Below are 15,530 nucleotides of genomic sequence, written 5' to 3' on the forward strand. Positions count from 1 at the left end.
AATTTCATGAGTGCTTCATCTAAGCATTTTAATTTATTCTCCCTCCGTGATGTTTGTGTGTTTGCGGAATTATGTCCAAAAGTCATGTCTGCTCCTTAAAACTCAAATTAATAGACCCATGCTTCATTTACTCCTCTAACTACTACCAACATCGTGCCACAAGTTGTTCCTCTTTTCATATGAAACATAATATTCCACCTCCAATGTAGAAATGTGATCTTGAAGCACAATATTTCACCTCTGGTATAGCAGTGTGACCTTTCTTAAATTTTTCTATTTCTGTTTTGCTCGTGCCACTTTTGTGCCACAGTGAAATGGCACTTTTTAAAGAAATGTCTAAATTGCAATTCGGTCAGTCAATATTGGTTTGCTCTTATTTGTTTCTATCTAGTCTCATCTCAAGGAGATCCAGAGTGCTTTTGTTTCAGTCCTTTCGGATAACGACGGTAAGGAGCTCATCATTATTTTCCAACTAATATCTTTGTGATTGATAATATTGTGTTGCATTTCTTCAAGGAGAAATATGTAAAACCCACATAGAATTTTCTTCTGCAGTACTTTTTGAAAGTTAAAATATGTAAATTGTTGGACTATCTAACCCACAATTATGAATAGCTCTAATGTCAGTTTATTTGAAATAACTTGCCCATTTAAGAGTGGATAGTTAATTACAGTTCATGCTTTTATAGAGCTCAGCCAAGATGTTGCATCCAAAGGTCTTGGACTGGTATACGAACTGGGTAATGAACAAGATCAGCAGGAACTGGTGTCCACGCTTGTTGAAACACTCATGACTGGAAAAAGGTACATTGAGCCTACATCTTTGCCTGTCGTTGTTTTCTTCCTTGGATTGCAATTCATAGCAAAGTTCTCACATATTGTGCAAATGTCCTTTCATATGATACTCTTGAGATCACCGTGTTTTTGGAACTTTGGTTAAATAAAAAAAAGGATATTCAGCATATAAAAAAATTACTTTTGGAACATTCATTTAGAACTTCGCTGGAAAGCAGCATTCCAGTACACTGCCAAGGCTTTTCAGTGCTGTCACTTATGGATGGAAATAATAGCGTCCTCTACTCCACCCAGAATAAAGTTCAGTGTCACTGCCAAGGTCTTTCACAGTGTTGTTACTTATGGATGGAAATAATAGTGTCCTCTACCTCACCCAGAATAAAGTGCAGTTTCATCTAATGTCACTGTGTGCATTGAGACTTCGAGTCTTCACATATTCCACATTACTGCACTATAGTAAACAGCTAATAAAAAGCCATGTGCAGCAAACGGACCTCAGTCCGCCATGGTGACGAAGTGCCACTGACAAAGCAATCCCTCCGCCTTGCGAATCGGTCATATCCACTCACCAGTGTATGGTGAACTTTGCTGCATCCTTGCCTTCGTCAATTGCCTAGCTAAGGATGGTTCAGGCCTCCCCTGAGACCATGAGCTGCACTTTTGCAGCCGAGTTTCAAAGTGTGTGTGTATAATGGCCCAAGAGGCACGCATCTTCACCAATGGCAGTGCAAGGCTGGTGGAAGAGAACATCCTCTTGCCAAAGGCATCCAGCCTCTTGGATTCCCTATCTGATGGTGTGGTAGGGAATGCACCAGGGTTGACTTTAGATGTGGAAAGCTGGACAACCATACTCTTGAGTGGAGTGATGTGTTGGGAAAGCTAGGTCCCCAGGAGCAGGCGATAGCGCGGGCAATCGTCATGTGCACAGGAGTTACGCCAAACCAGTTGAGTGGTAGCTGACTAAGAAAGCCTGCCCCTTTTTTGTGCCTTTGTTTTGGTTCTCCCTCACAGAGAGCCCCTAGTCCTGCTCCTCCTTCCTGCTGATAGTAGTGAGCATAGACTGTAGCATGACAAGTCTGGGAGGAATATGCAACAATCAGAAACTACCCAAAACCAGTACCTTAGCAGGACCTGTTGTCATTGTGCCAGGATTTCTTATAGACTAATGACAGGAGTCGCACCCCTTGGTGACCACGAAAGACCTTTAAGCTCCTGGGATGGACTTGCTGATTGCCAGCTGCTATCTTATGGTAACAGGAACCTGGAAGTTCTGCATCCGGCTAGGTAGAGCTGCCCTGAATCCACCATCAATGAAGTAGCTCACTGGCTACTGAGGATGGGTGCTGGTGATGCTCCTGCATCTAGGAAAGGCTGTCCTGAAGAGGGAGCTATAATGAGTGGTACTGGACGAACTGCAGTTGGGTGCTGTAGCCTTATTTGAAGGATCTGCATCGCCAAATCATTTGACCCTGATTCCTCTGCAGTGAGATAGCCTGCACTTTGAATTTGTACTTGTGTACGGGCACTTGAAGCTTCTTTCCTGAGTGGTCCGCAGAGCCCAAGGGTGCACCACCACCAACTATAAAGTTTACATCAGATCATCTAGTGCCTGGGACGATTGGGCAAGGTGAAGAAGCACAACTGCAATCGAGGATTTACAACTCTACCTCTGACTTGATCACCACTGCGACTTGGGTAGAGGTCTCCATTTTCTATAGGTGATCAACCTTATCCCCTACCCTCTTCAATCTGTACCTCGAACCACTCTCAGAGGTGCTGCGCACTGCCAATATCTCCTACCACATGTATGCCGACGACACACAGCTCTACATCAATATCTCTTCTCCAGAGGATATCCATTCCCTGAATGAGGCCTTGAAACTAACTTTTCACTGGCTCACATCTAACCAGCTTAAACTCAATGCCAAAAAAACAGAGTTCCTCTTAATCTCTCAACCCAACGCCAATACAGACATTCAAGTTTGGGCCAAGGCTATCACAGCGCTAAACTGCTCTCCTACCTTTGTGGACTCTGCTAAATCCCTGGAAATTACCTTAGACAGCAACCTGAACATGCGGGGCCATATCAACGCGATAGCCAAAACCGCCAGATTTCACCTGAACTACCTACGAAACTTGAAAACTTTTCTCGACCCCCCTGATCTAAAATCGGCTATCCAGGCCTTAGTCATCTCTCGACTAGAATATGGTTGCTCCAACATCGCAGGCCTACTCAAGATCTCTCTGGCACCCTTGAAGCCTGCCTCAACGCCGCCGCCAGACTTCTAACTGGCTCGAAGAAGTTCGACCACATCTCGCCCCACCTTAAAGCTCTGAACTGGCTTCCTCTTGAGGCCAGAATCCAACTCAAACTGGCTTGCATCACCCACAAGGCTCTCTATTCCACGTCCCCTGCTTTTCTCGCACAGAAACTTGTGTTATCCGGAGGAATCAGAAACTCACGTTCCACCAGAGCCCTTTTGCTCCTACCTGCAAAAAAAGAACATACAATCGGGCTTTCTCTGGGGCCGCCCCAAGAATATGGAACTTACTCCCACCCTGCCATTAGAAGAATACCGTCTCTAGCTCACTTCAAAAAGGAGACCAAATATTTCCTAATGGGCAAATTCCTCTTCTACAGCTCAGGCTACAATTACCCCCTCAACCTGACTTTACCTATCGTCACTGCACTATTCCTTGGCTGCCTCCCCCTATGTTACCCACCCTGCACTTCTGAACAATCCTTCAGGGTGATGAGACTGCTTTTCTAGTTTATTGCATAGTTTTTGCTCCTATCCCTTATAGTAGTCGGATATCATGACTGTTTGTTCTGCCATATACTGTTTCTATTTGTTTCCCTATCCTTGGGCTCTCCGCCCCCCTTTGTTCTGTATCCCACCTGATACTACTGTAAAGCACTCTGATACCCTCACGGGTCTGGTTCGCGCTCTATAAAACACTAAATAGATAAATAAATAAGAAGAGCAATCTCTAGCAGCAGTGACCTACATTATGCAGTTGATGTAAGAATATACGGTAAGTGCTGCACAGTTAGATTTTTCATCAAAAAGGTGCAGACATGTAGTCCAGTATTTGAAGTAACACCAACATATTTTTAATATTACATTCTGCATGACCTCTTCCTTTCTGGTTGCATGTAATGTAGCATATGAAGGCTCTGAGAAATTTACAGCTAGTATTTTTTTCTGTATTGAATTACAAAAATGCTGGAAATCTGCATTTATTAATCACATATATAAATAAACCAGCTGTTGGCAGCAGTCTTGTCCAATACTGTAAACGTAAGTTAATTAAATGTTCGCAGTAAGGGTTATAGCCTCCTGAAGTGCCCAGTCCTTATTCAGCTCGCAGGCCTTGTCCCTAAGCTGCGGTGCCTAAAACTGTGCAATTAAGGGTCTAAGTCTGGCAATTAATTGCTCTTGTGATACTTATTTACACCATGGTTGTTTACGATACAATCCTGTATCTCCATGGGAGTCTTAAAAAAAAATTGAAATTCTGATTACATTTACTCTAGATAAGCTACATTTACCGTAATCATTGACCTTGTAGGGGATCCTTCTTGCCATACACTATCTTACCTTAGGAAAACCCTATGGACCACTCAGAGCCCAGGCAATTTTAAAGTCTATAACTATTTTGTGTAAATCTTTATATAATGCTGTTTTTCTTAAAGCTGGTTTTATAATAGGCAGACTCTAAATTTATGGCAGAAGTTTCCAGTTGTTGCAGTTTACAAAACTGTCGGATGGACTGACCAGCCAAGTTACTGCTCTTTTTTCCTCCTTGCTTCAATGGTTGAGATATTTGATAATTTGGTGGATAAAAGAAAAGAATGTTAAGCCCAGCGAGGGCAGATTGCCTGCTGACATGAGCACAGTTGATCAGGTCTTAGAATTAGTTGGGTCCAAATCACACTTTATCTGATCATTTGATGAAGTGGACCAGCACACGTTTATGGACATGCTATCACCTGCACACCTTATTGAAGTTGTTGGTTTCCACTTGACCATCTGCAAGGATCCGTTTTCAATGTGACTATAGAGTTTACAGATAGTATTCAGATAGTTAAGAGAGTCTGAGAGGGCTGCACATTAGTATTGATTCTATTGAATATAACCATTGTTTAGATGTCTGCCTACAGAACTTACAAGTTTATGCACCTATGTTGGTAGCCCACCTAACACCAGTTATCTTATAGGCAATGGCGCTATCTTTTTGTCAAAAACAGAACATAGCATTGCCAAACTTGTTTCAGCTTTTGATGGTTTTTCATACTACTACATTTAACCGTCATATTTTATATCGTGTAAACCGAGCCCTTACCTCCTTGGGACAATGTTTATAATTCCAGTTCACAATTGTTTTTAGAGACACTTTCACGTGTTATGTTTGCTGCTTTAAAACAATGATGCATTTATCTTATGCACAGCTGACCTGATTTTTAAAGGTAAACTAACATTTTGAAGTAAGTTTACTAGTTTCTTGGAAATAACAAACTACGTGCAGAATTTTATGTCATACACATAAGTATAGGGAGTTCCGAGACATAAAACACCATAGGAGGCATTTTGTAGTCCGTTTTGTAGTGCTACAAATTGTACTACAAATTGCAGCGAGAATCTGGCCCAACATCTTTTTTTGCAAAAAGGGCCACATTTTAGCCCTGGCTTTTTCATTTTGTGTTTCTATACTTATAGGGATACTTGCTTGATGTCCTATAAAGTGTCCCTGGAAATCATAGAGCCAAAGTCCTTTAAATCTGCACTCTGATTATGATTAAACTTCTGGGCTTATGAGAATAACATTCTCTCAGAGCCCCAGTATGGGTTTAGGAGAGGCATCGGGACAATAGAACAATGTGTACATCTGGATCTTCTGGTGGGAAAATGCACCCTAGCCAAGTGGGGGTCTTTACACCTTTGTTTTGTGGACCTCACCAGTGCCTTTGAGTTTGTAAACCATGAAAAATTGTGGCAAACACTTGTCGAGATAGGTGTCCCCAAGGATATTGTTGTTTATTTATCCCAGATTTACACATTTTTGTTGACCAGAGTTCGTTTCGGTCTGAACGGAGAATGCACGCCAGATTTTAGGGTAACCCGTGGGTTAAGACAGGAGTGCGTTTTAGCACCCCTCTTATTCTCACTATATAGAAAATAATGTTGATCGTTGCCTACAAAATCTTAAGGCTGATGGACCGGAAGTAGGTCCCCTTCTAACACCAGTGCTTCTTTATGCAGACTATGCCGTGCGTATTTCAAGGACGGCAAATGGTTTGCTCATTTTATGACCGAAAAGGATTTAAAACTAAATTTATCAAAAACTTTCGTCATGACTTGCGGCAATATTAGAAAAGGGATAAAAAAGCATTCTGTGGATGGTATTGTGATCGAGAGAGTTTCAAGTTTTACCTATTTGGGGTTATTATTTAATGAAAAGGGTACATGGGGCGCACATATAAACTTATCAAATCTAAAGTTCTCACGTTGTATAGAGGTTATTTTTCAGATTCTCAAAAAAAGTTGGAAATAAACCAGTAAGGGAAATGCTCACCCTCTATAGAAGCAGAGATTTCTACTGCATGTTATGGTGCAGCAATGTGGGGGAGGGCTAATACTGCCACTCTACAAATCCAAGAGAACACATTTTTAAAACGTCTGCTAGCAGTCCCAGTCTCTACATCAAACTGTATAGTTCACAGAGAACTGTCTGTCCCATATATTGGTGATTTTATAAAAATAGCTGGGTTAACATTATGGCATGGGATTTGGACACACGAAGAAGCAAGGTTCACCAAGAGCATAATACTTGATTGTTTGGCTCTAGGTAATAGTAGGACAATTTTGTGGCTTGAATACATGCACATTCTATTAAAAAGCTGCAATTTAAATATAGATGCAAAAGAACCTATGTCCATCCAAGATTATGGCAAGAAAGAATTGAAGACCAGGTTTATTACTGCTATGGACCTAGTACGGGAGGGTGAATACAGTACAAAGCAAAGTATTATCTCTTATTATGAACGCCCATTTTCTCTGGGTATACAACCGTACCTTACTATAGTCAGAAACGTCCAGCACAAGTTCTTTCTGACTAGATTAAGACTTGGTACCCTCCATTATCTAGTCGCAATTCCCAAGACAAGGAAAAAGTACCATTTATTACCAAATTGTCCATGTGATGGAAAATCTCCTCAAACCACGCTGCATTTTTTTATTATTTTGTGATTTTATAGGGTTATTCGTAAATTCACGTTAAAACCCCTTTTTAAAGTAAATACATATCATTATAAACAAGCTTTTAATATTATATGTAGCTTGGAGGATGAAAAAATTATGACTGCAGCCTGTACTTTTATTCAAATGTCTATTAGCAAAAGAAAGACCTATTCTCACTTGGAGGCACTAAACTTTGATGACTATGAGAATTGAAATAATGGGAAAATATAATGCACATTTTTTCAATATGTGATTTGAATAATTGAATGCACTTTAATATACCATTTAAGATGATTTTTAAGATTTAGGAATTTGTATGTTTTTGATGAATTAATTGCCCTCTTGGATCTCTATCTGTATGGACTGTATTCTCAAATTAACAGTGAGTGTACAAATAATATACAATTCATTTTAGACATGATTCTTTAGCATACTTTTATGGTCATATGAAATGTACCGAATAAAGCTTTTTTGATTTGATTAAATTTCTGGAACTGGGATTACTAATTAAATTGAATTTTCAAATAATCTACTTTGACTGCCCTGCCTGGTATTGAAAAGCACTTATAAAGACACCCAAATATAAGGTTTAATAGTAATTGTCCTGGTGCACTCAGGCTACCTAGAAAACGGACAGTTGCATGAAGACAAGCCCATGTTTGAAACAGTTACTCTGAAGCCAAGAGCCTCTGGCTCTTGTCAAGATCTCACCATGATCATAAATACTGCTAAGAGTTATTAAAACTACATATTAAAGACAAACTTCAAATTAGAATGTGCGGAGGTTAAATGTGTCTCTGAGGAGATCCAAATTACTGTTGCACACAGCCACCTATTCCTACTCCTCTTACAAGTGAGTGATCGAGTTCAAAATAAGTGCTCCAAATGATACATGTGACAGAGTTATAACGCAGAAACTGAAATTACACTTTAAGGAAAGGAGCGTCCTTCCAGTATTAATTACATTGTGTTGGTGCATGAGTCCCATTTTACAAACTGTGCATGTGGTAAGTGCTAATGGTAGGCGTCTTTTCCAGAGCCAGACATGAAGTTTCAGGAGAAACTGAGGTTTTCCAGGGAGGCTCACTTGGCAAAACGCCCGATGGGTAAGTTTCTTTCTGTGTATTTATTAAAAAAAAATATGAGCTGCACATGCAGCTATAGTTAAATACTGTAATTGACATTCTGATAGAGATTGTTATTGTTTATCGTGGAACAACTGTGACAGTCAAGTACTGAGTGCAGTAGGTGCTCCTGTGAAAGAAGTGAGGTATTAATTCAAAAGTATACCTAAGAGCTTTCAACTGGAAGCCTGAATAGAAGAAGCAAACATTCTTTTGAGTTAAAGCGAGCAGCTTCTAGGTCTGATTTAAATCTGCTTTAGATCCTGGTCCTTAGCCAACTGAAACTTTAAGCCCGGCAGGTTTACTTTTCAACAGGTTGGGTTACATTTTGGTAGTTACCAGGCTGAATTCCAGTGTTCTCCATTAGCTATTATTTGTTCTAACAGTTTTCGTTATTAGATCTGGTAAAACATAATTTAGCAAGGGGTTGGTTGATGCATCAGCTACACATTTCTTTAAACCATTTGTTTCATTTGGGCTTTGTTTTCTTGCATTAGATGCATGCATGTCTCTTGGCCACCAGTACAAACTAAGTGGATCAGCTGATGACTGAGTCTTCGACAACTACTTTTCCAGACTTCACATATTTAAGGACAGTTGCGACCTCATGTAAATCAATGCACAACTCAAAACCTACTGCTGATTGAAACTATGTACCCTGCAGATCTTTATCTTTGAAATATGACAGCTGTAGACTGGGGCCCTGAAGCTATTTGCACGGATACCACTTATGGTCAGTGGTTTAGAACTAGCATTTACACAGCACCGACTGCATGTCCCTATTTCCTGTTACATGCAGTCTCGCCTGATTCTTCCACTTCTCGTTTCTACATCCCAGTGTCTCAGACCTCTACAACATGCATAGTGGTTAGCCATTTTTATTTTTCTATTTCAAGATGTATTTATTTTAATTTATTTTAGCTGAAAAACATACACACACCAATATACTTCTCAAAGCACTTAAGATGCTGTAGAACAGAGACTGCAAGGGAGTAAAGGTTTCAAGTATTAAAAGTTGCAGCAAATGCAAGAAGATGAGATTTAAAAAAGACTGCAGGTACAACTGTGTTTGGGGGTTCATCAAAACAGTCTGGATTGCAAGGCTTGCTTAGTGTAACCTTGAAGGAGACCAGTGTTCTTGTGAAATGAAAATGATTCTTCTTTGGATAATTTTATCTCTGCTTAAAGGACTGACAATCCCACCCAAGTTCTTCAGTGGGACTGCCAATGAAAATAATTAGTGGTCAAAGATTGAGAGCCAGTTCCAAGCTCTTCTTACAAGGATGTAACAATGAGGGAGTGCAGACTCATGTTTTGGGGTACTTTTGGGCACCAGTAGCCGCTCTGGTGGATGGAAGGCAGTCAATGTTGCTACAGTTGGCTCCTACCATGGAGCATTGTGAGCAGCCCTCTTTTGAGATCCTCTCAGTTACATTCCAAGTTAAGTTACAGTTCTGTTCCTCACCCACCATCATGCGTATTCTACACGGTGCAGATGTGTAATCCAAGACTCCAATAGCTCTGCAATCCTGTACAGACTCTCTATTGATTAGGTAGTGGAGAACTGGCCTGAGGCTCCAGTATTGGAGCATGTAGTGATACCGAGTGAAAGAATAAAACACAGGCAAGCCTGATAAGGACGAACTTCGAGGTTATGCTGCACCATTTATGTATGTATGTATTGGTGTATTTGTATAGCGCAATGACTGTCACCCATCGGGTATCCTGGCGCTTCGACTTGGATGATACAAACACAGTGTTTGGGCGGTTGCGCAGCTTACAAAGAGAATTTACAGAATTTTCGGAAACAGATGAGTTTTCAGAGCCTTCTTAAAGGGAATAAAATCATCCATGCTGCGCAAGCATATTGGTAGGGAATTCCACAGTTTCGCCGCGGTAAACCTAAATGATCGGCCTCCCATCCGGGTCCTCAAGATTTTGGGAACTACAACCAGACGGGCTGAGGCTGAGCGAAGAGATCTGGTCGGTACATTTAGAAGTTAAATCTTTTATTTTGTCCATAGTACCATCTGCATGTCAAAGTCTAACACAGAAATTGTAATAGCTTTACATTGGGAGGACTATTATTCAATCTGCTCAAGGGAACGGTTTTGCATACTGGGATGAAGGGGAGGAGTTAGCTGTATTTTTCCAAGATTTCCAGGTTTGGAGCATTTCAAGAGTTTTGGTTACTTATCCAGACAGTGTGATGAATGAAATTGTGCTGACTGTACTATCCAGTGACTAGTTCTTATATAGCCTTTGTGACACACATACTACCTCCACTTTGATTAAAGCCACCTAATAGTCATGAAGTTTTAAATAAATGGCGTGTTGCAAGAAAGGCCACAGGATGAACCACTTTTGTTTCTTTTGAGAACGCATTTCAAATGCTTTAGCAAATATCTGGGTAGGACACTTGATTTACTGTTTGTTTTTTAGTTTTTTAACTGAAGCTCAGAAGCTATATACTTCTCGTAGATGATCTGTTTACCTGAATAATCTTGCAGTAGGAGAGTCATTGGCAGTTTGTGCACCTAATATGGTTGTGAGGCCTAATGACGATTGACGATAGGTGCATTACCAAAGAAGGTCTTAGCCACTGGTTCTATTAAAATGAAATCTACTAACCTTTGGCAGCAATTTAGCAAGATAATAGTAATGGCAGCTCGAGGAGCATGTGGTTGAACATTTGCTTGAGGCGTTTACCTGATGGCATTTTAATGTCAAATCTAAAAGTACAGTGTGGTCGTGATCTAGTTGGCGGTCACATGGCACGTGGTTACTTCCTCTGCTGTATTCCTTGCAGAGGTGGTATGGGTTTTGTTAGCTGGCACTTTTAAAGGGGACAAACCTCTGAAGGAGTGGGGTTATTTGGAAAGAAAGTGGATTACATACTGAATAAATGTGAAGAGTTTAGGCATATAATATTTGAATTGGTCTCCTATACCAAAGCACTTTGATACTGTAAATAGTGTAGAAATGTGGTTCTGGCTATGGATAGGTTTACATTTTGCAAAGTTCAGATTTTTGTGTGACAACCCAAGTATTGTAAGTCCAAGTCTAACAAGGAAAAAGACATAAACCCCAGATAAATGAAGTTCTGCAGGTGGTGGGATTCAAGATGTTCTGACCAATTTCGAGCTTTATTTTGTGTGCTGTATTCAGTGTTCTTATTCACCTTGCCAAAGGTTTTTGCAAGTTTCAACCAAGACTGGTTATAGGATTGTGCTTTCCATCTTTATTAGGACCTTTGGTAAGCTACCTTTCTTTGGCATTCTGAAGTATTTTCCATTCGCTAAACGAGTGGTCAACAAAGTTTCCTCTCTGTGTATTGCAGTTCAGTAGTCCCTCAACTTAGTGTTGCCTCTCTTAATGACTCCATCATTTGTGCCTGTGATGTGAAGTTGCATAGACCTTTTTTTGTTGGCATTTAAGTCAGCTAGGAGGGCAAGTCGACAGCCTTTTTTTATATTTGCTGTAGATGGTTTGCTGAAAAGGTAAAGTCTCACTACATCAGCATGCATCTATTCTTCCTACACTGGTAGCAGAATTTCACCATAGCCAGGCCATGCAATTGCCAGTCTACTTCCTGCTGCCTCTTTCATGTAAGGCTGATGGGGTTTGGTCAAAGTAAATCTAAAAGGGGCTTATAGCCATTATATTGTGTGATCGAATGAGCACTGATGTATACACTGCTTTTGAATTGTACGGAAGTACTGCCGAGGATGTGACTTTATCAAAATAGATGATTCGACAGTAGATCTTCTCATGTACCAGGGAGTGCTATGAGACTGCCAAGAGGATTCCTGGGAGTATAATAGTGCATTCTTCCAGGAGCAAAGCGGTCAGTGCTTTATTTTTTGAGTCTTGCACTTGAAAGAAATTGATAAGACAGCCACTTGAGCTTCCCTTAACACATTTACAAAAGATGAATGACTGCTGCAGAAGTCAGTGTGGAAGCTTTATGTTGATTGTCTGTAGTTAAGCATTTTGTCTGATCGCTTTTCTTTTTTGTTATCCGTGTCCCCTTCATCCAGATTGTTAGCATTCAATGAGGAATCCTTCAATGTTAGAGAATCTAAAGAGAAAACAGTATCCATTAGAAGAAAAAAACACATCTCTTCAGTAAGGCTGGCTGTGATTGGGCACTGTTTCTTCTTCAGCCTCTTTATTGCTTACCCAAATTCCCTCCTAGTCCTCAGGTCCTCTAATTCCGAGGGAGCTGTAGAATCCTAGGAAGAGAAACAGTGCATGAGGAAGTTACTGTATGCAGTGTTCCTGATGTCCAGTCAGCATTGTTCACAGTACCAGTGTGAGGCTCTGGGACATGAGTGGAGCACTGCCTTAACTGCTAGTTTTGGTTTCTAGGGTCCCCGTCTGTGTCATGGGTACTTCGATGATCATAACTCTACAGAGTGAAAACAGTATTTCTTCATTCTATGGGCCTCTGATACTGACTAATTCCTATTCAGAACATCACCTACTACTGTAAATATTTTAGGATAATGGTCAGAAGAAGAATGCAGATGCTAGGCCTGGTTAAATACGTAGAATGTCATTAACTATTGATAACATGTCTATATTTGTGTGCATGCTTGTTGGAACAGAGTATGTTTTGTTTTATCATAATATAGTAAAATATCTATGTTGCTTCCTTTCCTTTTTATTTCCAAGTCAGAATCTGTCTACTTATAAGGAGTTGTGCGCATTGGCAAGTGACCTTAATCAGCCGGACCTCGTGTACAAGTTCATGAACTTGGCTAATCATCATGCAATGTGGAACTCCAGAAAGGTAAATCCTAAAGCGGCTTAAAATCATTCCGAGTTAGCTTGGTCTATGGTCAACCAAGTTAGTGGTATATCAGTGCTGTACATAGACTTGATTGATGATATTCCGCAATTGAGTGGCCCCTTAGGACGTAATGTCTTCAACATTATTACAAATTAGCCGTAAGAGTCTTAAGGAAACCCTTTTCCCATAAATTGCTGCCCTCGTTGGTTGTTTGACTTAATCTTTATATGTCGGTTAAGTTGCTGCACTGATTTTTTTAGCAAGCAATGGTTAAGCAACTCACAAATGATTCTAGACTTCTTTGTGATACCAATTACTGTTCTAACTAAGAATCAACCCCTTTTGAGATTAGGTCTTCATCGTTTTCCTTATACTAGGGAACATTCAGGCTCTTGGCTCATTTAGTTTTATGATCATGTTTTCTCTAATAAGGCCACTTTGATCAGTGTTTTAATATGGTGAGATTTTTCTGCAGTTCCCTGCAAATGAAAAGGTAATACTTTGATTGCTTCTGCCATTTACCGGGCGAAAATCCCACTGAGCTAACGATGTGATTGATTCTGCCTCAAACATACGTAGTGTATTTGCTCCTGCACTGATCAAAGTCAGACTTTGCATTTGTTGTGGCCTATCCTCATACTCTGGGGGCTCTCGTAACTGATGCAGTCATCACCGAACACCACCAAGTTGTGCTTGAGGATATGTCATTCAATTGAGTTGGTTTTTGCAGATGATTTACTTCAATACTTATGTATTGTCATGAAAGCTAGGTCTACCATGCACCAGTTAAAATTAGGATTAGTTAACTACATCAACTTGAGGCCCACCTTTAATTTGGACTATACCTATAACAATCTGTTTTTAAATGTCCTTGCACAATACTAAATATCAATATTTATTTATTTATTTATCAATCTGCTTAAGTAGACCAGTTAAAAAGAGTTTATTGCATATATTTTGTGGTATTTTGTTAACCTTATTTATGTAGTGTGTATGTGAGCGGTGCCCTCTTTCTGCATGATTGCCCCCACATTTTACTGAACTGCAGTTGTGATTTGACTGAGTGTGCCCTGGGCTCCTACCAATCAGGTACCCAGGGCCTATGTTCTTTCCCTAAAACTGCATTGGAGACCAAACCCAATTGGCACTCTCTGGCCACATGTCAGTCCCAGGGCACTGTGACCAGGGAAGGCTTCTATGGGCTGCATCACTTATTGTGCCACCCTTAGACGCCCTGTACTTTTACACTAACACACTGCCTTTGCAGGCTGCGTGTTTTGTTGCAGAACAAAGTGAAGAGTCAACATGGCACACATCCCTCTGGCCATGCCTACAACCCACTGCCCTGGCATAGTACAGTCACCAATCTAGCTGGGTGCAATATACCATTGGTGAGGGTACAGGTGCATGAGCCCTGTACCCCTACAGTGTCTAAGTCAATTCTTAGACATTGTAAGTGCAGTGCTGCCATTAAGAGTACATGGTGCTGGGAGTTTTGTCATTATGAACTCCACAGTAACATAATGGCTGCACTGAAAACTGAGAAGTTTGGTATCAAACTTCACAGCACATTAAACCCACGCTGATGCCAATGTGGTAGTTAATGAAAAATGCACACAGAAGGCATTTTAGAGATGCCCCCTGAAAACGTCCTACCACTAGTGTCCATGCTGAATGGCTGCTTTCAGCTGCCCCCACCAGACCTGTTTCTGGACCCCTGGGTCGAGAGCCTGCTGCTCTCGGGGGACTGAAATAATGCACATCCTGGGACGAGGTGCAAAGCCTCCTCCCCCAGGATGGGCATGGTCCATGAAGGGGATGCTTCAAAAGTTTGACGCATTTGTGAGCATCCCCGGGCCTTTTGCTGCTTCCAGCAACTTGTCACCACCGGTTCTGACCCCCACTTTAGGCGGGAAAATCAAGAGAGGATGGGTGAGGCGAGGTGAAGCACAAATCTCAGTCCCCGCCATCTTGCAGATGGGGAGACCCAGCCAACCAAGGTGAGGGTTATGCCCCATCTCCCACTGGAGGGTGGCATAATAGGCATAATAGAAGGTGTACCCACCCCAGGAAAGTGACCCATTGGCCCCAACCTTTTACTTACCTGTAATGCCCCATAATCTAGTATTTAGGGGCCCTCCTGAAACTTGCTTCCTCAGACAAGAAACTACAGGATGAAAAGAAGGACCGAACAGCCGTGCCGAAGCAAAGAAGAGAAGGACGCCCATTGACTTGGCCCCAGTCCTACCGGCCTGTCCCCAGCCCTACCGGCCTGTCCCCACCTCGACCCTGCAGAAACCTCGGTGTGTCCTGCAGCCAGCAGCCTCAAGAACCCCAAGGACCTGCCCTGCCTGCAAAAGAAAAGACTCTGTCTCCCACGAACACCGAATTTGTTCACCTACAGACTCCAGAGCTGGAGTCTGTAGGTGAACAAATGCGGTGTTCGTGGGAGACAGAGTCTTTTCTGGCAAAGTCTGCACCACTCTGCACCCGACGCCCACAGCCCTAGTTCGAGTGGCCCAACACCACGAAGAGGTCTCCCGGATGATCCTGAACGGAGATCTGGTGATCCCT

At 41.4% G+C, this 15,530-nt stretch overlaps 1 protein-coding gene across 2 annotated transcripts in view; it reads left to right on the forward strand.

The window, feature by feature from the left end:
* Positions 1 to 15,530, forward strand: part of ECPAS (Ecm29 proteasome adaptor and scaffold) — a 709,962-nt gene that overhangs the window by 436,010 nt on the left and 258,422 nt on the right. For both annotated transcript variants that reach the window (XM_078676653.1, XM_078676652.1), the window contains exons 26-29: positions 392 to 446; positions 690 to 804; positions 8,075 to 8,143; positions 12,839 to 12,956. In XM_078676653.1, coding sequence (XP_078532779.1) covers positions 392 to 446; positions 690 to 804; positions 8,075 to 8,143; positions 12,839 to 12,956 — 357 coding nt within the window. The remainder of the gene's footprint in view (positions 1 to 391; positions 447 to 689; positions 805 to 8,074; positions 8,144 to 12,838; positions 12,957 to 15,530) is intronic.

Source organism: Lissotriton helveticus, chromosome 2_1 (assembly GCF_964261635.1).
Source record: "Lissotriton helveticus chromosome 2_1, aLisHel1.1, whole genome shotgun sequence".
In the NCBI taxonomy this organism is placed as follows: Eukaryota; Metazoa; Chordata; class Amphibia; order Caudata; family Salamandridae; genus Lissotriton; species Lissotriton helveticus.